The sequence below is a fragment of the Agelaius tricolor genome, unplaced genomic scaffold (genome assembly GCF_023055355.1).
Source record: "Agelaius tricolor isolate 1412-34295 unplaced genomic scaffold, bAgeTri1.0.p SCAF_44, whole genome shotgun sequence".
In the NCBI taxonomy this organism is placed as follows: domain Eukaryota; kingdom Metazoa; phylum Chordata; class Aves; order Passeriformes; family Icteridae; genus Agelaius; species Agelaius tricolor.
In genome coordinates, this window is record NW_027269304.1 from 3,776,327 (window position 1) to 3,801,028 (window position 24,702).

The 24,702-nt window shown below is 56.6% G+C and overlaps 1 protein-coding gene across 5 annotated transcripts in view; it reads left to right on the plus strand.

Moving 5' to 3' along the window:
• The first annotated feature begins 4,345 nt into the window (after window positions 1–4,345).
• PAX5 (paired box 5) overlaps window positions 4,346–24,702 on the plus strand; it is a 137,530-nt gene continuing 117,173 nt past the window's right edge. For 2 of the 5 annotated variants that reach the window (XM_071455113.1, XM_071455115.1), the window contains exons 1-5: window positions 4,346–4,957; window positions 11,993–12,158; window positions 16,503–16,700; window positions 20,764–20,828; window positions 22,759–22,887. In XM_071455113.1, coding sequence (XP_071311214.1) covers window positions 4,912–4,957; window positions 11,993–12,158; window positions 16,503–16,700; window positions 20,764–20,828; window positions 22,759–22,887 — 604 coding nt within the window. In that variant the 5' untranslated portion in view covers window positions 4,346–4,911. Of the gene's footprint in view, window positions 4,958–7,846; window positions 7,890–11,992; window positions 12,159–16,502; window positions 16,701–20,763; window positions 20,829–22,758; window positions 22,888–24,702 lie in introns of those variants that run through there. The other 3 variants (XM_071455114.1, XM_071455116.1, XM_071455118.1) reach the window with 3 other exon arrangements.

A 24,702-nucleotide genomic window follows, 5' to 3' on the forward strand; every position in this document is an offset into this window, starting at 1 on the left:
GGCATCCCACTTGCCCGGCATCCCGGGCCGTCATCAAAGTCCGCGCACGGTGACAAAGGGTGGACTCCAAGGGTGCTGTTTCAGGAGGTCCCCGACCTACAGCTGCGAAGATTCGATTCCTGCTCTGTGCTCTGCCCAGACCTCTGCAGTCCCTAGGCACTCCGCGGCACCTTCCGACTAGCGAAGGAATCAGCAGTTTGGCCCCTCTCCCCGTTTCCCCAGGGCCGCTCTCTATCCGCAGAGCCTCCGGGAGCCTCTTTCCCCCGCTGTGCGTTGGTCACGCAGGCAGCGCTCCTCCACCGCTGCCGCTGCCCCCGAGCGAGCGCGTTTCGCGCGGGGGCTGCCCCGAGGGCCGCTCCCGCTCTCCGGCGGGCGGTGCGCTGCCTCGCCCTTGCCCCGGTGTGAAGGAGCGGCCGCTGCGCAGGGCCGGGGAAGCCCGGGCTGCCGGCCCTCTGATGGCCCGAGCGGCGCTCCCGGGAGGCCAGGCCCTCGCTCCACCGCCTTCCTGCAGACATCTCAGAGGATCTGTGGGGCTCCACACAGAGCTCTCCGGAAGAGCCAGAAGCCTGCACCTGGTGGGGCTTGGCCTCCCTTGGATCCTGGCTCCTTTTCAGCTGTGTATGCAAGCATTTGACCAGGCAGAAGGTTCTGCAAAGCTGACTTTTAAAACCGTGTCTTTTTAACTATCAAAGTAACCACATTCGAGATCAGTGAAAGTGACTGAGGGAGGAGACTGAAGTGTTCATTGCAGCCCTGAGACCTTCCACACTGGGCTGAGGAAATACGTTTGGGGTATTTATTGCTGTGATAAATAGGGTCAGCCTTCTGCTTCGACACAGGTTTATATCCAAAACCAGGCAGGCCCCAGTCAGTATGGTGGTGAACTGAAGAAAAAAAGTCCTTAGGGCCAGCAAGGGGAGCAGGCCTCCGAGTGCCAGACAGAAAAGCTCCGTGCAGGTCTTTCAGAAAAGCATTTTACTCAGTCATGGTGCTGGGAGTGACTCTCTGCAGACTACGCCACAGAAAGACCCCTGGGAATACACCAACGAGAATGAGGCAACTGGCAGCACAGCTGAGACAGAACTTACTGGTAGGTGAGGGGAAAGAAAAATAGTTATTATGAATATTGGCTGAAAAAGAGAAGTCTCTCATCATTTCCTGCCCTCCTCTCATGCTCTTAAAAATAAAACCCGCTGCTTTTGTCAGCTGTGCTACCTCGGCTCTGGCTTCTCTCTTTACTGACTAGGCAGGACAGGGGCACGGAGTTCTGGCAGGACACTCAGCACCTCCCGTCGTTCATGTCCAGCGGCAAAATCATAGTCTGAGGGGACAGCACACTTCCTCCGTGTGGACCAGCTCCTCTTTCAAACCTCTTTTTCTGATGGCTTTCCGGGCACAGCTCTTGTAAAGATCACTCACGATATTAGAGTGCCTAAGTGCTCTCAACTTTACAGCACTGCCCACCGAACACCTTTTAAATTGCTTCGGTCTAATTAGCATGCCCATCTCAGATATGACTTTTTCTCTGGGAACACACTGGGCAAGGATCGCTGATAGATCTCCTCTGCTTTGAATTTAAAACGATAGACATCGGAGGAAAAAGAGACTGTAGTGCTGCAGAGGATCACTGGCTATTTCCAAATCAGCAGCACTTCCCACCGCACCTTCCCTCCTCCTTCCCCCCTTCCCCTGATGCTGCCAAACCGAACTGAATTGGTAGAATTTGTAGCAGCGCTCCCCCTCTCCCGTCTTTGGCGTCGATGTGCTTTCCACAAATATGAGAAAATGCAGGTAACTGTAAATGTGGTGCGGGTCTTTGGGTGCTCCCTGCAACCTGTGCCCCTCCAACCCCCTCCAATACGGGGAGAGGAGGCAGCTCTTGGAGCAGCTGAGGCCAGTACCTGGGGAAGCGAGGCGCTCTGCTCCGGCCGCTCCAGGTGTTTTGGGTGACAGGTGTTAGGTCAAGCCCCTCGCAGTCTCGGGCGTCGCAGGACGAGTGCGAGCGTTGTAGGACGGGAGGACAACCCTTCACGTCCTAACGTTATGCATCAGATATAAAAGGACAAAAGGTTGGCCCTGGTTCGTGATCTCCTCTCTTCAGTTAGGGCAGGAAACAATAACTGTCCTAGGAAAACTCCAAACCCAGAATTCTGCTGAGCCACGGGGTTTTTTTTTTTCCCTCCTCGCTGTGCTTTTACCCTTCCGCGTGCAGAAAGCACAACGTCGCTCCAAAGTGTGCTCCGGGACATGCCAACGTCGGGGGCCCTCGGCTGTGGCCGCGGCGTCGCGGTGATCTGACCCCGAGACCCGCTTCCCCGGGGATTCCTGCCGTGGCACGGCTCTGTGCCCCCTCGGGTGCTGCTCTGGTGGGAGCGGAGCATTTTCCAGGGGCCGTCCTGGGGGGCTCCTGGCAGCGCCCAGCCCTGCCGGCTCCCGAGGCACGGCCCCTGCGTGGACACAGCAGCGGCTTCTTCCCGGCGTCCGTGAGCCGCCGGCTTTCGCACCGGGCCTCAGATGCCGGCCCCGGTCGCGGCACCGCGGGGTCGGTGCTGGGCGCGCCGGGGTCCCGCAGCCGCGCTCCGGGGGTCACCGCGGGGCCGGCAGAGCGGGTCCCAGCCCTGCCCCGCTGGCAAGGGGCGAGGAGGGCCGCTCCCCGCTGCAGCCGCCGCCTTGCTTTCGTTAGCGCGGCAGCGGGGATGGCCGAGCGGGACCGGGGGCAGCCCGCGCGGCCCCGCGGCTGGGGACGGCTCCTTGTCCCCCATCCCGCGGAGCTGCGCACCCCGCAGAGCTGCTCGGGCCGCGGGCCCACGCGGGCCGGTGCTCGCACGGTTCCGCAGCCACGGCCGCGCTGGCACACGCGTGGGGCCTGGCCTGCGCCATGCGGCCCCGCCGCCGCTCCCCCATGGTCTCTCTCAGGCTGTGTCGGGCGGCGGGAGGGGAGGCGGGAGCCCTGCAGCCTGTTTTTAGGACAATAAACTGGTTTTCGTTCCTTTCCCTACGTGAGGTCAGAGGAGCTCTCCCGTGCTGCTCGCGTTGCCGAGGCCGGCTCGGCCGGGAGAGGCGAGGCGAGCACCTGAAGGGACTAGAAAGGGACTCGCGCTCTGCCCTGCATTTGCGCCGCTTCTGTGGGGGCACCTCCCCCAGGGAAGAGCCCCCTGCCCCGGAGCGGCAGGTCGCCTTTCACGGCGAGCCGGCGGAAATCTCCGGCGAGGCTATTTCTGTGTAAGAAAATGAGAGCGAAGAGAGCTTGGTGGGAAGGGAAGCAAAAGGGAGAGAGGCCACAGTCGGCCTCACTTTCGGAGCCGGGCGGCCGGGGGTCCCGTAAGGCCGGGCCCGGCCCAGCCGCGGAACCCCGCGAGGCCGCCGGTCTTAGGATGCGACTGCGTCGAAGGCGGAGGGATGGCAGGGAGGGAAAAGATAGAGTTTGGAAACAGAGTTGTGTCCATGTTAGCGCTCAGCGGGGCCAGCGTGTGGGGGTGGCAAGGCTGTGCCGGGCGAGTCAGCGGGAGAGAGCCCCTTCGTCGGCCTCGCGTCTCTACCCCCGGCACATCCCCCGGACCGGCAGCACCCGAGCTCCGCGGGCCGCTCCGCGCACGGGCACCGGCGCTGTGCCCCGCTCCCGAACCCCCTGCCCCGTACTCGACATGACGGCGGCCGTGGGGCAGAGGGGGCGGCTCGGGCAGGGGAGCAGAGCGGAGCCCACCTGCGCCCACGCCAGCGGATCGGTTCCATGCCGCGGCGGGCTCCGCGGGAGAGGGGCTCGGGCCGCGGGTGCGTGGCCGCAGGCGCTGGTGGGCGCGAGAAACGGGACTGCCCGCTGGGCTTGGAGCCGAAATTTGTTTTGGCCTTTGGGAAAGGCCGCTATTTCCCGCTTTCCCCCACGGTCGTTTTGCTGAAAAATAAACCAATAAACTCGGGAGCGGTCGAAGCCGCGTGATTTTTTCCCCTTTAACTCTCCCCACCCTCACTCGCGGCCGTGGGTCTGCATTCACCACATGAACGGGAGGTACGAGGGAAGGAAGCCCGAGTGAAACCCCCCGGGCCGGGAAAATCCTGCCCAGGGCCCCCGCGCTTCCACTGGGCCGCTGCTCTCCGGTCCCCGCCGCAGTGCAGGGGCTGTCCCTCGCGGAGGGGCGCGGGGCAGGGAAGGGCAGGGCAGGCCCGGAGGGATGCGGGGGTCTCTCCCGCAGACGGCTCCCTGTCCCGCCCCTGCGGCGGCCCGGCCCGGCCCGGCGGGGAGCGCGGCCCCGGGGGCGGCAGCGTCACCCCGGCCCGGGAAGGGGAAGTCGGTCTGCTGAAAAGTTGGTGACAGGCTGGGGCAGCGGAGGCAGAACGGGCAGGTGCCGCCGCCGCTGCCGGGGCGGCGGAGCGCTCGGGGGGCGGCCGGCTGCGAGCAAACTTTGATTCCTGCTACAGAACATGTCAGAGTTTTCCTGGGTTTTGGCTGCGTCTGGGGACATCTTGTGATGTTTTAGAGAACAGGACATGATCTCACATGGCGAGGAGCTCTTTAGTTTCTTAATCATTTCACGGTTCCTTCAGAGGCTTTTTTCCACCTAAAACGTTTAGTTTCAGCTCAGTGATCAGCTGCAAAAGCTCGGCGGGGAGCGGAAGAGTTGAATTATTCCAACCTGAGAGAGCCCCTCACAAAAAAAAAAAAAAAAAAAAGGGAAGGAAAAAAGGAGAAAAAAATAAAGAAGGAAAATAAAGAAAAGAAAGAAGGAGAAAAAAGAAAATAAAGAAGAAAAGACAAGAAAACAGAAAGGAGGAAAAGAAAAACGGAAAATACAAGAAAAGAGAAAAGAACACAAAACAATAAAAAGAAAAAAAGAAAGAGGGAAAAGGAAGAGGTTGCAATACGACGTGGAAACTTTTTCTTGCCTCCTTTTCCCCAAGTCCTGAAGAGCCGGAATGGAGCTGGATAAAGCCTACGCGACACCCCGAGCCGGCCGCACAGGTGGGACTCGGGCCAGGGGCTGCGGGGAGCCCGGCGGCTCCGCGGACAAGGGGGGCGCCGACGTGAGCGGGGACGCGAGGGGGACCGGGCGGGGTGGGACCAGCTCCCCGCGAGGCCGTCGGGGCGGCGGCGGGCTGCCGAGAGCTCCGCCAGCCGTGCAGAGGCAGCCTGGCGTGCGTGCGCCCCGGGCTGCGGCCAGGCGGGCAGCGGGACAGGCACCGGGCACTGGCCGGAGGCTGCGGAGCCCCGTCACGGCGTCCCCGCGGGCAGCGCGGCGGCGGCGCGGGCGGTGGAGGGCGCGGAGGCGGCCTGGCGGCTCGGTGGCGGAATGCAATTTCGAAGCGATCGATGGGGCCTTTTATTAGTTAAATCGCCTGAATAATCGTTTAATCGATAAAGCATTTCATGGCGCGGCGGAGGCGGCTGGGAGCGGGGGTGGCCGCAGGGGCAGCAGCACCGACAGCGCTGCCCGGGCCGGGCAGGATGACGAGGACGGGCCGGGGCCCCGTGACAAGGCGCTCCAAAGCCTCTGCGCCTCTGGCCCCTGTAGAGAGCAGGGCCGAGGGGTCTTCACCTCAATACCGGGAGAGCGACAAGCGGGAGGAGAAGAACGGGGGGGTCATGGCAGGGACGGGGGCCGGGCAGGATGTGAGCCCGTCTTGCCTGCCCGCTCGTCCCCTCCGCGCCGGGCCCAGCCTGCCCGCCATCCCCGACGGCCGCCCCGAGCCGAGGAGCCGAGCGGCAGCAGGGAGAGCCGCCCGACGGCTCGGGCTGGGCTGCGGAGCTGCGCGGGGATCGGCTCTCGCCGTGCTTCGGCCGGACTCCGTGCCGGCTCCGCGCTGCGCCTCGGCCGCGTCCCGCAGTTTCGACTTCAACGAAAACTCGGCCCGCGCCCGCCCGTCCGCAGCGGATACCGGCCCCGCTCGGCCCGAGCACGGGCCGGGGCACGGCCCCGCTGCCGCCGTGACCGAAAGGGGTCAGCGGGGCCGGAAGGTCTCGCCCCGGCTCGGGCTGAGCTCTCCCGCACCCTCGCCCCCACAAAGAGCCCCGTGGGAGAGCATGCGGGCGGCGGGGCAGAGGGCAGGCCGCCCGTGCGGCGGGCTGTGCCCCGCCGCCAGGGTCACCGTGGGGCGAGGCAGACTGCCCGGGCCTCCGTCAGGGGCTCGGCCGGGGCAGCACCGCCGCGGGGCGGGACCCGCGGGCGCGGCGGCCTGAGGGGAGCCCGCCGCTGCTGGGAGCGGCGCCGCCGAGCCCCGGCGCGACCGCGGGCAGCGCGAGCCGGCCGAGAACCTCCCTGACCGCGGCCTCGGCCCGAGCTCCCACGGGTGCCGGGACCCACGGTCCTGACACGCGCCGTCCGGCCGTCGGGGAGACCAACGGCCACCGGGAACGGCGTCGGGCCGGCAGAGGAGCACGGGCCGGGCCGGGCCGTCGGGGGTCCCGGGCCCGCACCCCGGCGGGACCCACCCACGGCTCGGTCACGAGTGGCTGCGCCCCCACCGCCCCGCGGCCACGCCCCCCGCCCTTTATTGGCTCGATGCCCGCCAATAGGCAGCGCCGGCGCTGGGCGGCCAATGCGGGACCCCGGCAGGTTAACTTTGCGATTGGCCACGGCGCTGAGTGACGGGCGGGCCCCGCCTCCGCCGCTGTCCGCCCGCGCGGTGCTGAAGCGCCGCCCGCCGCCCCCTCCGCGCGCGCTGCGCGGGCCGCGGGGCCGCGGGGCGGGGCCGGTCCCGGGGCCCCCCCGCCGCGCCCGGCCCCGCCCCGGCCGGCCCCGCCCCGCCCCCGCCGCCCGCCACAACCCCCGCGGCCGCCGGCGGCCGGCAGCGCGCCGGGCGCACCGCCCGAGCCAGCCAGGCGCCGCCGCCGCCCCGGCGGCCCACGGCGGGCGGAGGGGAGGGACGGACAGACAGACAGACAGAGGGGAGGGGGCGCCGCGGCCCCGGCGGGCGGGCAGCGATGGTCGCGCCGCGCCGGCGCCCCAGGTCGGACAGCGGCCGCTGACGGGGCGGCCCGGTCCCGCGGGGCCGCGGCGAGCCCGGCCCCCATTCCGCTCTCCGCCCTCTCGCACACCTTCCCCCGCCGCTCCCCTCGCCCACCGCCGCCGCCCCGCCCGGCGCCGCGAGTTGCTGCGAGCGGCGCGGCGGGGGGCGGCACAGGCGGAGCAGCGCCTCCGCCCCGGGACCGAGCCCCGCGGACGGGGCGCCCGCCCCCGCCGCCGCCCGCCTCGGCCGCCGCCGCCGCGCAGCCGCCGGCACCGCCAGCACAAAGAGCCGTCGGGCGGGCAGCGCTGGGCTCCGGTCCGCCGGACAGAGGCGCTCGCCCCTCTCCGCGCCCAGTAACGCCCCGGAGCCCGGCGGAGGGTGCTGCGCATCGGCAGCCGCCCGCGGAGCGGCTGAGGCCAGGGGCTGAGCCCGGGGCGGCCGCTCCGCGGCCCCCCGACGGAGCCTCCGGAGGCTGCGAGTGGCTCGGGAGCCGCGTTCGGCCAGCGCTCTTGGATACCGCGACCCGTCACGCGGCAGGACTCATCGCTTTTTGAGGGATTTTGTTCTATTTTATTTTTCACCCCTTTTTGGTTGTCTTTCCTTTTTTCCTTTTTTCCTTTTTTCCTTTTTTCTCTTTTTTCTCTTTTTTCTTCTTTTTTTTTTTTTTGTTTGTTTCGTTTGGTTTGAACGTTTTTTTGGTGGTTTGTTTTTTTTTTTTTTTTTTTTCTTTTTTTTTTTTTGTTTTGTTTTGTTTTATGTGTTGGTTTGGGGTTTTTTTATTTGTTTGTTCGGTTCTGGTCGGTCTCCGTCCTTTTTCGCGGGCTCCCTCCCTCAGCCCGAAACCCGAGCGCCGCCGGCGAATCGAGATCAGCTCGGCGAGGCCGCCCGGCCCCGGACCGCTCCGATGGAAATACACTGTAAGCACGACCCGTTCGCAGCGATGCACAGTAAGTGCCTGCCCTTCAACTTGTCTGAGCGGCCGCGACGGGCTCCGCGCGATCGCCTCCGTGCGCGGCCGGGCCGGGCTGCCCGCCGACGTTCTCGCCCCGGCAGGATCGGGTGCCGGTGCACGGCCGGGCGGCCGGCGGAGGGCGGCTGCGGCGGCGGCCGGTGCGGGGGCTGCTTTCCCGCGGAGAAAGAGCCGATGTCACCGCGCGTGTGTGTATCTGTACGGGTGGATGTACGAACACGTCTCTAGACGTATGCACAGCCATCAGTACATACGGACGCGCGCTGGTGTACATGGATGAATACACAGATGTTACATGTATGTGCACATGCTTATTTCTGTCCCTAAATCAAATATCCGGGGAAAAAGCCGCCAGGTATTTCCGACGAACGGAAAAGTTTTCTGCACGATATTCTTCCTCTTTTTCAACATTTTGAAATTCGTTAATTGGAAATAAAGAAAAAAAAAACAAAACAAAACCAAAACAAACCCTCAACAACCAAAAGCCCTAAACAAACAAATAGAAGCCCCCTAAAAACCCGAACAAATTGAACTAATGCGAAATGCGAGGAGCGGGGCTGGAGGGAAGATTTTTGTCTTTTTAAACCCCGAAGAATGGCGTCACGATCGCGGCGTGGGGCGGCGGAGCGGGCAGCCGGTGAAGTTAACAGGTCGTGCGCGATGGGTTCGCCCGAGATTTGTTGTGCTTGAGAGGTCGGGGAAGACTTATCCATTAGCACAGTGTTATGTGAAATGACATCTTCTCTCACGGCGAGTTAAACGCTGCATTACGGCGAGAGATTGCGAGGGAATTTAAGGTAGAACTAATCTCATTTCCCGGTGCACCGCAGCCTTTCGGCTCAAAGACATTTGTTTGCAAAATAAACCACCGAGCTCCGGAGCTGGAGATTGCCTCCCTCTCTCCCTTGTCCTCTCCGCGCTCCCCGTTCATCGGCCCATTTCCTGTCCCTCTCGCCGCCGCTCCATTTCTGGGGTTGTGCGGGGCTGGGACGCTGGCCAGTGGCGGGCTCCGCCGCCCCGTGAAAGCGGACTTTCCCTCTCGCTGCAGTGAAGCGCTCGACCTCCGCGTTTATTTATTTCTCTCCCGGCATTAAACCGAATCACTTTTTTTCAAAGGCGAACTTTGAGGTCGGGAAGCGCGTGGCGCGGGGCGGGCTGGGGGGCGGGCGCGGAGTCCCCGCCGCCGAGCGCCCCTTGCCCCGGTGGGCTGCGAGCGGAGACGCAGCCCACGGGAGCCCACGGGAGCCCAGGGCAGCCCGCGGGAGCCCACGGCAGCCCGCGGAGCACGGGCTCCCCGCGCGGGGCCGGACAGCCCAGGCGGCAGCGGCCGCCGCGGGTTTCAGCGGCGCCTCTGCCGGCACTTGCGGCTGTGAAAATCCATGTCGTCCTCAGGAATTTCTGGGCAAACAGAGGGAATAAATCCAAAACGCCGGTGCCTTTCTTCCGGTCCGATGGCGGCCGGGAAGCCTCCGAGGTCATTTGCTGCCAAACGATCTCCGGACCCGCGGCTCCTCGGGGACGTGAGGGTGGACGTGGGGTCGGGACCCCATTGAAAAAAAGGAGAAGACGGGGAGCCAGCGGCAACGGGAGGAGCGAGGGGGCAGCACGGCCACGGGTAACGGTGGCCGGGGCGGTTCCGAGCGAGATTTCGGTCCCTCCTGGCGCCGGTCCCCGCTGCTTCCTCGTCCCGCGTGGGCAGAGCCGCTGGCCGCCTCCGTCCAGGGACGCGAGGACGACGAGGCGGGCTGGGCATGGTCGGAGCGGCCCCGACCCGCTGGGTCGGCGGGTCCCCGGGACGGCCTCCCTTCGCTCCCCCTCACTCCCCGCCCGCCCGACTGCACCATGGCTCTGGGTTAGGCCCGCGGACCCCTCCTGGGGCTACCCCTCCCGAAATAGCCCCCGAGTCTCTGCCCGTGCCCCCTCCCTGCGGAGGGCAGGGGCGGCTGCCTCCTCCCCGCACCCAGGCGCGGACAGAGCTCGGTTTCCCCGCCGCTCCAGCAGCCCCCGGCCCGACGGGGCCCCCGGTCCGCAGCTGCCGGGGAGCGCGACCCCGGCAGGGAGGCCCCGGCGGGCGGGAGCCGGGCTCGGCGCCGGTGCCGCTGCCCGGGGCTGTGGCAGGTTTGGAGGAAGGGACGGCCGGGGCCCCAGCCTTTGTTTCCGGCGCCTGGAGGGTCGATGCTCCCGGCCTGGGCAGGCCCGCTTCCCGCCAGCCTCCGGGGACTGGGGACGGGCTCCAGGGGTAGGCTCGGCTCCTTCCCTGAGGGAGGCACGTCTTAGTGATGCCTTCTCTACCCTTTTCTTCCTGTTCTTTCCCTTTCTTTTTGTTGCTTTTTATTTTTCTCTAATTTCCTTCCTTCCTTCCTTCCTTCCTTCCTTCCTTCCTTCCTTCCTTCCTTCCTTCCTTCCTTCCTTCCTTCCTTCCTTCCTTCCTTCCTTCCTTCCTTCCTTCCTTCCTTCCTTCCTTCCTTCCTTCCTTCCTTCCTTCCTTCCTTCCTCTCCTTCCTCTCCTTCCTCTCCTTCCTTCCTCTCCTTCCTTCCTTCCTCTCCTTCCCTTCCTTCCTTCCCCCCTTGCCCGACCACCACTCCAGGATCTTCCCACTCAAACTGTGCGCGATTCCTCTCACTCAGAGCCCTGCGGAGCCGAGGTCTCGTTCCGGGCAGGTGCCGTTTGCCTCCGCCGCCGCGGAGCTGTCTCACCCGAGTCTCGGTGTCCCGGGCACGCACCGGGGCAGGGTCCCGGGGCCGGTGTGTGCTCCCGGGCACGCAGGGAAGCGCGGGCCGCTGGCAGAGTCCGCCTCTCCCGCTCCGCTGAAGGCACAGCAGGCTCCTGTCTGCTCGCCACAGCCTTGAACATCGCCTACTTCGTGCGGGTTCATTATGTGCCCTTACAATGTTAAAACGTGTTTGCGAAGTTTGACAGCAGTTTATCAATAGTGAAAAAACAAGATTAAAATAAAAATAGCGCTGTATAAATTTTTTTAAACACTGAGGCATTTGGCTTGCCAGCTTAGTCAGTACAGTTCCAATCCTGCTTGAACAGAGACATACTCTGTATTACTTTTGTTCCAGAATTGGCATCTGTACTATCTCTATGGCTTGTTTTTAGCTTCTCTATCCCTCTGTAATATAAGTAGTCGGGTGAACAACAACATAAGGGTTAATTATATTACCTTCTAGTACGGGGGATTAATGTGTGTTCATGGGGTTGACACAGCTTCACTGCTATTCCTCCAAGTGGGTCCTGGATCCCATCAGATATATAATTCACTTTGCTAAACGTGAACAGTGAAAATCTGCTCAAAAGGGAGTCATACACCAGGCTTGTCCAAGTGTTCATGTTTTATTTGTGGGATCACAGTATCAGCCAAGACAGCTGTAAATTCTAGGAGCAGAATATCTTTTCTTTCTTTCTTTTCTTTTTCTTTCTTTCTTTCTTTCTTTCTTTCTTTCTTTCTTTCTTTCTTTCTTTCTTTCTTTCTTTCTTTCTTTCTTTCTTTCTTTCTTTCTTTCTTTCTTTCTTTCTTTCTTTCTTTCTTTCTTTCTTTCTTTCTTTCTTTCTTTCTCTTTCTTTTTCTTTTCTGTTTCTCTGTCTCTCTCTCTCCTTCTCTCCCTTTTCTTTTCTCTCTTTCTTTTCCCCTTCCCCCACCTGATTAATTCAAGGCATCTGGGGAGAACCAAAACAAAACACAGCGTGTTTAATTTCAGGTGTCTTTCTGTGCTTGGGCAGAGGCAGTACGTGGGCCGAGTGCCCCCCCAGCCTCATTTCTGGCTCCGAGGAGCCTCCGCTCCCCGGGACGGCTCGGGGCCTGCCCCGGCGCTGGCGCGGCTCCGGGCGGAGGCTGCTCCACTGCGGGCGTCACCGCGGGGCTCCCCGTGCCCGATGTCCCCCTCGGGCCGGAGGGTCCTGCCCTCCTCACAGCTCGTGCCATTGCGGCGCTCGGGTCACCTCCCCGCTGCGCCGGGGCAAATCGGGCCGGTTCTGGGGAGGCGGCTCTGGGGTGGAGGCTCTGCCCTGCCGGGACAGCCGGAACTCTCTCACAGCGCTTGTCCTGCCCTTCTACCCCTCCCCGTGTGTTTCAGGACATGGAGGCGTGAATCAGCTGGGGGGTGTTTTTGTGAACGGCCGCCCTCTCCCAGATGTCGTTCGCCAAAGGATCGTGGAGCTCGCCCACCAAGGGGTCCGGCCGTGTGACATCTCCCGGCAGCTCCGCGTCAGCCACGGCTGTGTCAGCAAAATACTCGGCAGGTAAAGGGGGACGGCGAATCCTTCCGTGTCCGTCAGAGGTGTCGGTGCCAGCCCCAGAGCTGGAGGCTGCGGACAAACGGGGAGGGGAGCGACTTCACGAGGAGTCGTGTTTTTGTGTGTCTGATGTGGAGAGAAACAGCCAGTATCTGTGGGTCTTGTTAGCCCCCGTTACAGGTTCTAATTCTAATGCAAAGTGCAGAACGCCATGACTATTTGCTGTGTGTATATATATATATACATATATATATATATATATATATATATATATATAGTGTATGTCCTGCACTTGTCTGCTCTGAACAGGAAGGAACATCTGGGAGTCATATTCAGCAAAATGTGAAAAAAGTAGAAGTTGTGGAAATTACTTGTTTTGCTTCCTGAGTAGAGCTCCTTTTAAACAATATTATCATTATATATTTCATCAATATTGCGGCACGTGCATTCATGCAAGCTATTCTGCAATCTATCCCACTGTTTATAATCAAACATCTTTTTCCAGTCTTCTACTGGATTAAGAGAGCACAGAACACCATGAGTAACTAGTAACCATCTTAAAGGTATTTTGGCTACTTTGGTAGCTCTCTGTTCGGTCAAGAGCTGCTCCAAACACTATGGCAACAGGATATTAATATCATTCTGAATTACTCTGAATTAATATTATTCCTGATGGCCGTTTAAAATTTGGTGCAGATTCAGGTAAAAATGCCAAGCTTGCTTTTTCCCTTTTTGATTTCCCAATCTTCTGTAACAGGCCTAACATTATTTGTGTAAATTACCATTTTCAAATGGTTTTGAACCCCAGGTATTCTTACAGACTTGGGCAACTTATATTAAGGGGATTTTTTTTTTACAAAGCGTTTTTCTTTATCATCTGGAAAAGTTAATTATTGAGTTGTTTGTTGTGATTTCACAGTTGATTTCATTGTTTAGCATTTTACTCTTTTTATTTTAAATTTCTTTTCCAGTTCCTTACAAACATAGCATAGCTGCAAAGACGATTAAGGCGTTTAATTTATAGCAACACACAGGGGATGTGTGGATCAGCCAGTGCCCGTGTCAGTGTTCAGGTCTGTCAGGATCACAGGTCCCAGTTCTTGTCGCTGTTTTCCACACAACCATCTCAGCTCTGCCTGCCCAAGCTGGCGAGCAGCAGCTCCAGTGCCAGGGCTGCCCTCGGCGCTCCTGCTCCACCTCTCCCCCTTCCTCAGGGATGTGCCTTCCCTGCAGCCTGCATGCAGCTCTGGGGTTTTGAGAACACTAACGCCTAGAACTGGTGTAGAGAGGAGAACTTTCCGTGGGCTTTGTGCTGCCCACCGCGGGCTGTTTCACCCAGTTACAGCTCCTGCTCCTGCCTGGCTGGTGGGGTCTGGCCGGTGGTGCTCACTGTTGCATTGGAACTCCACCAATTCCCATCAGGACCAGCACACAGCTTGGAAACAGGCAATGTATTTACCCAGGCAGAAGTCTGATGGTTTTACTTTTGGCAATTAGGTCTGCTGTTAGATGTATTTGCACTATGGAGCTCAGAGTGAGGTTCTAGAGCTCTGTCATTAAAGTTGTCAGCAATAAATTGGAATTTCATAGCTCATTATTTTCATAACTAATAATTACAGTGGGTAAAATGTCTCTGTAATTGCATCTCTGTGTGTATATGTTTTCTTGCATGTGTGCATGTGTGTAAAAGGTGGGAATCCTTATGATAAATCCTTGCATTTGGAATTTTGTTATCGGGATTTTTCAGTACTAGATGCAGTTTTAAAAATCCATCCAGAGGCAGGTAACCAGCTGTTGCAGGGCAAGTGAAGCTCTTAACCCTCAGAGGAGGGTGCTGTGGTGGTGCCCACCCTACACCTGCCTTTGCAGCTCTCTGGAGCAAAAGGCCCTGACCCGATGCACATGGAATAGTGCTGGCTGCAGCGATCCCTGACCTTAAAATGAGGATGGGAGTCAGAAATGCTGGGGCCATGCAGCCTGCAGGCTTTGTGACTGTGCAATTTCGTGCAGTACAACACGACTGCACCCAGATTCCTTGCCGGGGAGAGGAGGGGGATGTTGGTGTCAGGGCAGGGTGAGGACTGTCCCCACGTGTCCCCAGGGCCATGCCCTTCCCCCTGCATGCAGGGAGGCATCTGGGCTCAATCCTGTGCCTCCCTTCGGGGCAAGCCTTCCTTGGGCTCCTCTGTGCCTGGGCTGGGCTGACCCAGCAGAGCGGGCAGGTGGGCAGAGCTCAAAGGCTCGGAGAGGAGAGGTCTGGCTGCTCTGAGGAACCGGAGCTTTGTCCCCTGGTGAGCTCATCACAGCTGCATTACTGGGGTGGCAAGGGCCCTCTCTGGCTTTCCTGCGTGAGCTCAGCCATGGGAAAGCCGTGGCCGGTCTGCACAGGCACAGCATCCTGTCCTGTTGGGAGTGCTCCTCTTGGCCAGGCTGCCCTGGACTGCAGGGCACTGGCCCTGCGCTCTGTTGCGAGAAAGCACTAAGAAACATTTGTGAAATCCACAATTTTGACTAGATCTAAGAAAATTGTGAGTTGTTGTCTGGTAGCATCTGTAGTGTTGCCTGGCTGCGTTCTACATCCTCCTCAAAGAAGCAGTGCCAGCAATCTCAGCCTCAAGGTTTTGAGGCAAGAGGTGCAAGATTTTAGAAGGTTTATGGGCCATGTTTGCCGTTATTTTGTCATGTCCTCATGGAAGTGCAAGGGGAACTAAATTTTTCCAGTCTGCCTTAAAGCTCACAGCATTTAGGGGCAGAAGGAGGGTTAGTCCATCTCTAACACTCAACACTTGCTATTATTGATATTGCATGAATACCTCATGGAGACTGGTAGCCCTGAGTCAACATTTACACACAAAGTATCTGAGAACATGTGTGAACAATTTGGTGTCAGAGCTCTCTCAGAAGCACTGAGAACAGGTAGCCAGGCAAAAATTTGATGAACATGATTGCATGTTTCAGGGAGGCAGACTTTGACTGCACAGGCTGTTTGTGCTCTGCTCAGGCTCAAAAGATGGGAGATTTTTTTTTTTTTAATGGTTATGTCAGATAGTTGCAGGGAAAATACATTAATAAGCATTCTTCGTGCTTGTGAGTTTTTTCTGAGCTAGGAATAGGGGCACAGGGCAGCGAGCAGCTGTGACTGAACTGCTGCAGGCGCAGCCCGGTGGGCACCTGGTGGGTGAGAGGCTGCTCCGTGTGGAACGGGGTGCAGGATTAAGGCAGCCAGGGTGGCAGCTTATTAGTTGGGGTTTATTTTTCATCTGGCCATGTGAAAATTCACAAGATGCAAATAAGTTCAGGGCTGTGAGAGAGCCTCCTGCGTGGAACGCCCTGGCTGCAGCACGGAGGAGCAGAGTCTCATTCTCGGTCTCTGTTCTGGCCCTCGGCACGTGAGATGTGGCTTCTGCTCCTCACAGCATGGGCAAGGCTACACTAAAGGGGGAGACTGGCAGGCCCATGGATCCTGGCTGCCATGTGTTATGGCCAAACTACCAAAAGCAGTTGATCTTGTGTAATGTACATGTGGAAAATCGGTCGGATTTATATTGGTTTAGGGATCTCATTCTCCACCTTTCCTGGGTGGAGAAAGGTGGTACCAGAAAGGTGGCACCAGAAAGGTGGTACCTTTTCTGGCATCAGCAGAGCTGCTGGTAGTGGGGAAGATGCTGCACCCGAGGAAGGGCTGGTCACAGAAACCAACCCTGCCTCAGCTGGACCCCTCCGGAGCATGAGCAGCTCCCTTTCCCTCAAAATTTGTTATTGAAACTACTGAAAATGTAATGATGAAAAGAATACATTTTGAAAAATATGAACTATTAAAACCATAATATGCATATTAAAATAATAAAACAGGAAAAAGATATGCTGGTGTATTTATTCCAGAGTTGCAAATAAAATACAATATCTAGCCTTTATTTCACTTTCAGTCATAACAAGCTGTAGATATTAATGACAGCATTTCTGTAAAAAGAGTAATTTGCTACAAAAGAGTCCACTGCAAAAAGTGGTCCTTGGTGTGATTTGTTTCTATTATTGCCAGTACTGCTGATTAATAACACACATTTTCAGTTAATTTTGGATCTCAGCATGCCCTTTAATCTTGCGTTGTTTCTTTTGTCTTGCTATTACAGAAAAATATATATTGTATCCTGAGGCCCAATTCCAATTACTATAAGTTAATCTATTAGGTGATAAAGAAGCACACAGGCAGGAAATGTGTATGTGAAAGTGAAGATGTATCTCAGGATTTGCTGGGGTTTGGTTACCTTGAAATGATGTTCTCTATAAATCTCAGAGCATGTTCTCTGTCTGTGTGTGATAACCAAAGCTTTGTTTTGGATGTTGTCCCAGGTATTATGAAACCGGGAGTATTAAGCCTGGAGTGATTGGAGGATCAAAACCAAAGGTCGCCACACCCAAAGTCGTTGAAAAAATTGCAGAGTACAAACGCCAAAATCCCACCATGTTTGCCTGGGAGATCAGGGACAGACTCCTTGCTGAGCGGGTGTGTGACAACGACACCGTGCCCAGTGTCAGCTCCATTAACAGGTAAAGGGGTGGCTCTGGGGTGGGCTGCTCCGGGGAAGCACTGTCACATGGCTTTGTCTTTTAGCAGCATCGGGTGTTCGGGGCTCTTTGTAAGAAAGGCAGCCTCACCTGTTTCCCCGGGGCACCTGGGCCTGGGAGCAGCTCTGGGCTGACCTGAGTGCTGAAGCACCACGGATGATGAGGCTTTCCTAGGAGTGGGCAGGTTCTTCTGCCAGCCTTGGCTTCTTTTCCATCCTTTCCTTTCCCTGTTTGTGAGTCTGAGGTCCTTGCTGGGAATGACCCTTTGCTACGGGCAAAGCCCCTGCTCTGCTCTGTGGGGTGAGGGTTCAGTGGGACAGGCTTCCCCAGGGCGGGAGCTCAGATGGCCATTGAGTAGGGTGGCAGTCATCTGGGTAAGAAAGGGACCCAAGGCATGGGGCTGAGGCTCTGTTTTGTCACCTGACACCCAATTGTGCTGCTGGCATTGGCCTGTGTTCAGTGTGAATATCAGTGGGGGAGTTTGGTTGGTAGTGTCTGCTTTTTGCCTTGGGGAACTTAAGTGGCCTGGAACTGCTTTTGTGAAAATGCAGGGGAATCTCATTTGGAGTCTGAGTCCCACGTTTGGGTGTTTTGCCATGGCTTTGCAAGTCAGGGCTGGGCTCATGGAAGGTCTGGTTAGGGGCTCTGACCTGCTGCCTTGTCCATTACACCTTCTGTGGCCACGGTTTCCCCCTGAGGCAAGTGATGTATAAGGCTGGAAAAACCCAGTGAAATACTACGTGACATCTCCAGCCCTGCCAGAGCAACAGTGAGAGCTGAATACTTGAGCAGCAGAGCTTTTGGGCACCCACGGCCCTGGCAAGCAGGGTTTGCTAATTTTCACTCTGTTCTGGACTTCCTCCTCACCACGCCAGTGAGATGATTTTCACTTGTGCAACTGCATGCAAATTCTTTGAATGCAGCTCGCTATAAAATCTCTCATTTGCGTCCAGACGTGAAATAAATTGATGCAATATTCCTTTATTGGCTATCCCAATCTGATTTGCATTCATGGAGTTGCCGCTTGAGTAGCTGGAGTGGCTTCCCCAGCGTTAGGGGAGAGTGCAGCCTCTGCCCTGATGGACTAAATGTCGAGTCAGGGGTTGGTGGAATTAAAAGAAGAAATGGGTCAGCTCATGTGCAGCCTTGCTGCTTGGGAGCCCCTGCCTTGGAGGCTCCAGAGCATCATGCAGTAACTCTGTGGACATGGTGTCTTTCTTTAAAGAGGGTTTGAGAAATATTACAGACACCAGGAAAACCGAAGGAAAATGTCAAATACCTAAGGAAAAGCTCTGCTTCCATTAACATCAACGAGTCGTGAGAGAAGCATGGCTGTTATAAGCAGTCCTCTGCTTGTGTAGGAGGATGTCCCATGTCCTCCAAAAAACTACCAAAAAGGCAGTCATAGCCCTAGGTAAAAGGGAAATTTAAGTAGCTTCCAGTCATATTTTGAGCCAGTTTCTGTGTTCCTCCTTGTATGCTTCCACACTCATAATGCCCACACCCCTACTGCCCTTGTATCAGAAACCCAGTTCATGATCTGTCACCAAGTTTTGGTTGTAAATCTAATTCTTTCTCATCTGCTTGTGACTCTGGCTAAGATCTTCTCCTTTCCTCAAAGGTTTGCAATCCCTTTTAAGAAATGCATGCAATCTGTTTGAGTCAATCTGTTTACCCAGAGAATTGTTTTTGCCAGCTTAGGAGCTCACCGTGAAAACCCAGACTGAGCAATAATGTGACAAAGAACCTGGAATTCACATCAAAACACTTGCCTTTAATCCTAAATCCTGCAGTTCCAGCAGTCTGTGGGGTTTATCCTCACATTTAACACCGAGTGTGTACTTTGGGGCTTCGCTGGAGGGAAAGGATGCAGCCCCTGCCCACAATACCCTTGTTCACCACTGAGGTACCAATGAGGGGCTGCCTGGTCAGCACAAACCCGAGCCTTGGTCTCGCTGAGTGGTTCCTGCCCTGCTGCAGTTGCCATTTCTGCACGGGGAGGACAGAGGCCCCGCTCTGGCTCTCTGTCCCTGTCCTCATGGTGTGAGTGTGCTCTCTGTCCCTGTCCCCTCAGTGTGGATGTGTTCTCTGTCCCTGTCCCCACAATGTGGATGTGCTCTCTGTCCCCACAGTTCTCTGTCCCTGTCCCCACGGTGTCAGGGCTCCGTTGTTCCCTTGCACGGTGCTGATGCTGCTGCTGTGGAACATTGGGGTTTATGGGGATGGACTCCTGCAGCTCATCCCTGCTATTGAGGGGGCCTTCCAGCAGACAAATCTGAGCTGCTGCCTCCATGTAAGAGTGAATAATAATTATTATTATTAATTAATAACATTAATTTTAATAATAGGTCACTCTTCAATAGCAGAAGCAAGTCTGTGTGGCTAAGACTTAATTAATCATTGTGATTAGTTTTGCTTGAATCAGCTGAGAGCTGTCCAGCTGCTTTCAAGTGCTGCAGTCTCCATTCCTCCAGAGATAAAGATGTTTATGTGTCAGGAGGCCCTGGACACCCTTTCTTCACCATGACAGCCCTGTGCAGTGGGCTGTTGGGCCCTGCAGGGTCTGTCTCTTTGCTGTCCCCGCTGTTCCTGCCCCTCTCACTGGGCTGGCTGTTCTGTGGCTGTAACCCATCCCCTGGGTGTGCCTGGCACCCAGCAGCTCCACTCTGGGGCTGCCAGCTGGAAGGTGCCTTGTGGACAGACAGAGCTCTGCAGCCTCCATCAGACTCCTCCAGGGAATGGGAGGGAAGGGGATGGCAGAGCATCCTTCTCTGGGATGGAGCTGGGTGTCACCAGTGCTGGTCCCTGGGCCTGCTTAGGGGGGGCTTGCCAGCAAGGGCCTGCTGTGAATTCCTGCAGGTTCACCCCCAAGCCCTCTCCTCTCCTCTCCTCTCCTCTCCTCTCCTCTCCTCTCCTCTCCTCTCCTCTCCTCTCCTCTCCTCTCCTCTCCTCTCCTCTCCTCTCCTCTCCTCTCCTCTCCTCTCCTCTCCTCTCCTCTCCTCTCCTCTCCTCTCCTCTCCTCTCCTCTCCTCTCCTCTCCTCTCCTCTCCATTCATGGCAGGCAGGGATGGAGGGGAGTTTGTCAGGCACAGGGAGGGCAGTGTTGACGCTGGCATTGCTGCTGTGGCAGTGCCTGGCTGGGAGTGTGTGGTGAGCCAAGGATGTGGCTCCTTCCATCCTGCTCCAGTTCTGCTGCACCTGAGGCAGAGCTCTGTGACCTCCAGAGGCATTTCTGACCCTGTCTGTCCTTTCCTCATAGCACATGGGCAGGTCAATAATGTGTGTGGCATCTCCCCAGAATCTCCCCTCATGGCAGGTACCCTCTGTCCTGCGTCACTATCAATCACAGCAGTGACTGCATGTACCCAGTGATGGTAAATGTGGTCATTCAGCTTTTAAGATTAGCATTTATGCCAACATGTAAAAAAAAAAAAAAATTGGCTGAGCTGATCCTTTCCCAAGGTGTCCAATGCCTCTAGCCATGTGAGTGCCAAACCTGGTATGCTCTAGCCTCGCAAATGTGTCCCAAGAGTGCAGACCACGGCCTGTGGGGCTTTGGGCTCAGAGGGTCCCAGCTCCCTGGGGAGGGGGCACTGGCCTGCTGGCTGCCCAGGTAGCTGTGGGCTTCTCTTTCCCGGGCAGTGAGGACTGGGTCCTCAAAGCCACCAAGCACCGAGCTCTGGAGCATGCTGACAGCCATGCAGGTGCAATCCTGCTTGGCTGCGCTGGGATGAGCTTGCTTGAGCGGGGAGGTTGGACAGGTGACCTGCTGCCAACTGTTGTCCCTTCCAGCCCAAACCATTCTGTGATTCTGTGACTGTGGAATGTCACCCTGATGACTCTAATGGCAGGGGCTGGGGGCACAGGTGTGGTCCTGGGTCCACCTGCCAAACTTTGGTCTTTCAGTAGTGAGTGGTGAGGGGAACATATGCAGAAAGGCATTTTTTGTATTGATGTAGATGTCCTGCCCTGAAAAAATAGTGTCTAATGCCTCCTGCCATTGCATGCCTAATGCTAAGTGGTCATGTTTTTCCATTACTCACAGGATCATAAGGACCAAGGTGCAGCAGCCACCCAATCAGCAGGTCCCAGCTTCCAGTCACAGCATAGGTAAGGAAAACTTTTTTTTTTAAATACATTAAAAAAATAATAATGGATTACAAATACTCTGAAGAACATTTAATCATTCTTATGGACAGATAATTCTGCATAAAACACTTCAGCACACGTGCTAATGTGCCTTCTTTGTCATTCTCCAAGGGCTGAACATAGTAAATGAATTTTATAAATACTGCTAAAAGGTTTTGAATTTTACTGATTATTATGATAAATAGCTTTCACCATGAGACAGAAAATTGAAATCTAAACCAAAAAAACCCCACTAATAGGGGTCTATAGAATGTCAGATAATTAAAGTAATAAATCAAGAAAGGGATACTTATTCATAACATTTTCTGCATCATTAGTCAGTAAGTAGTTTTGAATGTGTTTTTTCCATCTATCAACCATCCCTTCCATAGTTCTTTGTGCACTTGCAGTCTTGAGTGAAGAGGTAGCAAAACTTTCTGAAACTTTTAATTCAGCCTCAGAGCAGTGATGCTGCAGCCTGAGGGAGGGGATGCTGGTGGAGGGTGACCCAGAGGAGACCCCCAGGCTGCTGAGACACCTCAGCCCTTCTCCTGGCTGAGTGTCTCTGTGAGGAGGGCGGGTGTTTCAGTGCTGCAATGCAGCAGGGATGGAGGGGCTCAGGGCTGCTCTCTTCTTGTCCCTGTTCCATCAAACCCATCAGGGCACTGGTCAGCCCTTGCTTCATAGGAAGTGGTGGGGGCTCCTAGTTTCTCTCTGCCTTTATGTTGTCACCTGTGATACGGTGAAATGCTTGCTGCTTCTCTCTCGGCAAGGGTGTGCTGGCACTGGGAGAAAGGGAGTGGAGGTGCAGAGCAGCCTGCACTTTTTCATCTTGTCAGAGGAGTCATGCTGTTGACCCTGCGCCCTTAGCCTTTCTCTCCAGAAAATGCCAAAACAATCTTGGGGAAGAAAAGCTCCTTTTATCTCACTGTGGTGGCTTAAGTGTTTCTCTTCTTGAAAAAGTCAAGAACAGAGAAGAAAAATCTTTTTTCTCAGGGCTTGGAGTTGATAGAGGGAGCATGGATTCCTGATATGGGTTCGCTCTGTGTGAGTCCTGTCTGGAGGTCTTTGGTGTGGTCCCACATGTGTGACCCATCCTGTCCGTGGGGTCTGTGGTGACTTCTAGGGTGCAGGGACGTGGCAGGACAGGCTCAGCCTGTGAGCTGATGGAGGTGATGGGGGTGCTCCTGTGAAGCCTTGGACACTCACAGCATAACGAGGGCAGTGTTTGCTGTGCAATTTGGCACATCCACACTGCCCTTGAGTGACTACCCTTGCTGGACACAAACAGGACCCTTTTCTGAGGGCTCTTCCAAAGCAAAGTGGGTTTGGGTCATTTTTCTGGGGACCTCAGGGTCTTTCAGCCATCCATCCCTAGGCAGCTGCACCTGTGCAAGGTGTCCATGGCCTGAGGTTAGTGGTGTGGTCTGACAGGATGCAGACAGCACAGTGCAGCAGCAGGTGCAGGGTGCCCTGCTCCCAGGAGGCTCCTGTCCCGGGTACCCTCTTGTGGCAGCTCCTCTCTCTGCATGACTGTGCTCCCAGCAAGCTCTGCCACCTTGCTGGGCTGCTGTGTCGCTGGAAGGCCTCTGCTGTCCCAGGCAATGAGGTTTTGCACCGAGCCTTGTGTGAGATGGGGTGCCTGACAGCTGAGGAAAAGCATCTCCTGTCCTCAGCACACAGACCCAACCCTTGTGATGGGGCAAGGGCTGGCCATGCCCCTCCTGCCACCCCTGCACCGGGCTGCTGTGGCATGCTGCTGGGGTGGATGGGCATGGCCGGGATGGGTGAGGGCTCTTCCTGAGCTGGAGGGGCCACGATGGCCAGCTGAGCCCCAGCCCGCCTCCTTCACGCCACGGGGCCAGGGGCTTTTGGGTGAGCTGGTGACTGACGGCCTGCCCTTGCCTTGCAGCCTCCACAGGATCGGTCACCCAGGTGTCCTCCGTGAGCACTGACTCTGCTGGCTCGTCCTACTCCATCAGCGGCATCCTGGGCATCGCCTCCCCCGGCACCGAGAGCAACAAGCGCAAGCGGGACGAAGGTAGCGGGAGCCGGGTTTGGGGAGTGCCTGCTGCTCAGCACGGGGCTGGGCAGGGCTGGGTGCTGGGGGCTGTGCTGTGACGGGGCTCTGGGCATCCCCTGCAGGGCCGTTTGGACTTTGCCGAGGTCACAGACAAGCCAGGGACCATCCCAGTGGCCCAGTGGCCGGGAGCAGGGCCTTCTCCAGGTGTTTTGGAAGGCTATGGCAGCATGTCAGTTTGGAGCCAGGCCTTCCTCCACACCGTGGAACTTTTCCCTCCTGCCAGTAAACAGGGGAAGAGAGACAGCTGTGTTGACTCTGTGGCTGCCTGAAATAGGAAATATCTGCAAAGTGACAGAAAATTAACTGCATAGACATCGGCTGTGCTGCTTCTCCCGGGACTTGCTTCACCAGGGACATTTGTCAGTCTTGAAGGGTGGGAGTAAGCACAGTCCAGTTGGGGTTGGATATTGCTGATACACTCCTCAGATCCACAGGGTGTATGGTCCTGTTTTGTTCTGCATCCTCCTGAAAACAATGTTTTGGACAGAAAGGCACCAGAGGTGGAACGGAAGGTACAAGAGGAGAAATTCTCTGCTGGTGTCTTTTTAAAGTACCTTTAGTTTAAAGCATTACTTTCATTTTGGAAGAACCTACATGGAGAAGCTGAGGCAATGGCTGTGGACACAATTTGTATGGCAGAGGGGACACCAGAACTGCAGTGGGGCTTCTCAGCTGAGGATGCAGAGGGCATGTGAGGAGGGGTGCCTTTCCTGCTGAACAGCCTCCTGCCTCTTGCTGAGGAGCATCCACGTTCCTCAGCTCCTGCTGCTGGTGCGGGTCCAGCAGTGCCCTGCAAGCAGAGCAGGTCCAGATCCCTGCACTGCCCCCCTGCCCCTTGCTGCCCAAACCCTCTGGAGGAGCTGAAGCTGCAGTGGCACCCCCAACCCACCCCCATCCCCTGGGGGACACACAGCTAAAATCAGCAGCCTGGTGCCTGAGCTGTGCAAACAGGGTCACGTGCCAGTGCATCCTTTAGTGAAACACATGATCGGGTTGCAGAGTACACCCAGATTTACTGAACTGGGAGAAAAACTGCAAGAGGCTGGGGGGCCAATGTTAGCCACATGGGAACTAATTTGATGGTGGAAGTATAAAGCTCTTTGTGCTCAGGTTCCTGCTAAATTTACTATTGTTACTTTACTCTGTGATTATACACCTGTTTTTTTTTTTCCCAAATCCAGGTTATAAATGCATAGTTAAATATATGCATTAAAGCAGGTAGGTTAGAAGTTTTATGTTCTATCAGCCAGGTCAGGAGACAGTCTGTACCACATGGCTCCTCTGCTACAGAGACATTTTTTGGGTGTCTGTCAGAAGACACTGCTTTAACTGCAGAGAAAAGGATTAAGTGTTTCCTTGAAAAGCAAAAGCAGTTCCAGAAGAAGAGCTGAGAACCTTCTCAGCTTTTCTCAGTTCACATTCAGAAATGTGCATGTGATTGCTGAAGCAACCCCCTCAGTTTGGCAGGATGAGTCATGGGGTTTGAGCTCCTGGGCTGGACAATAATGCTGTCCTCAGCAGGCTGCTTAAACTGCTTTTGTAATAGGCTCAGGGCTGCAGGTTTGGAGAGGCACAGTCAGGTACTCCAACACCTTTGTCTGTTAGTGGGGAGCCCCAGGAGCATCCATAGCACCCTCCCTGTCCTGCTGACCACAGGGTCCTTCTGGATGGGTCTGGGTGGGGGCATTGTGCTCGTGGAGGAGTCCCAGGGCTCTGTACCTGCTACACATTCCTCTGATATAAGGAGGAGGAGCATGTCACCTGAGTTTGGCC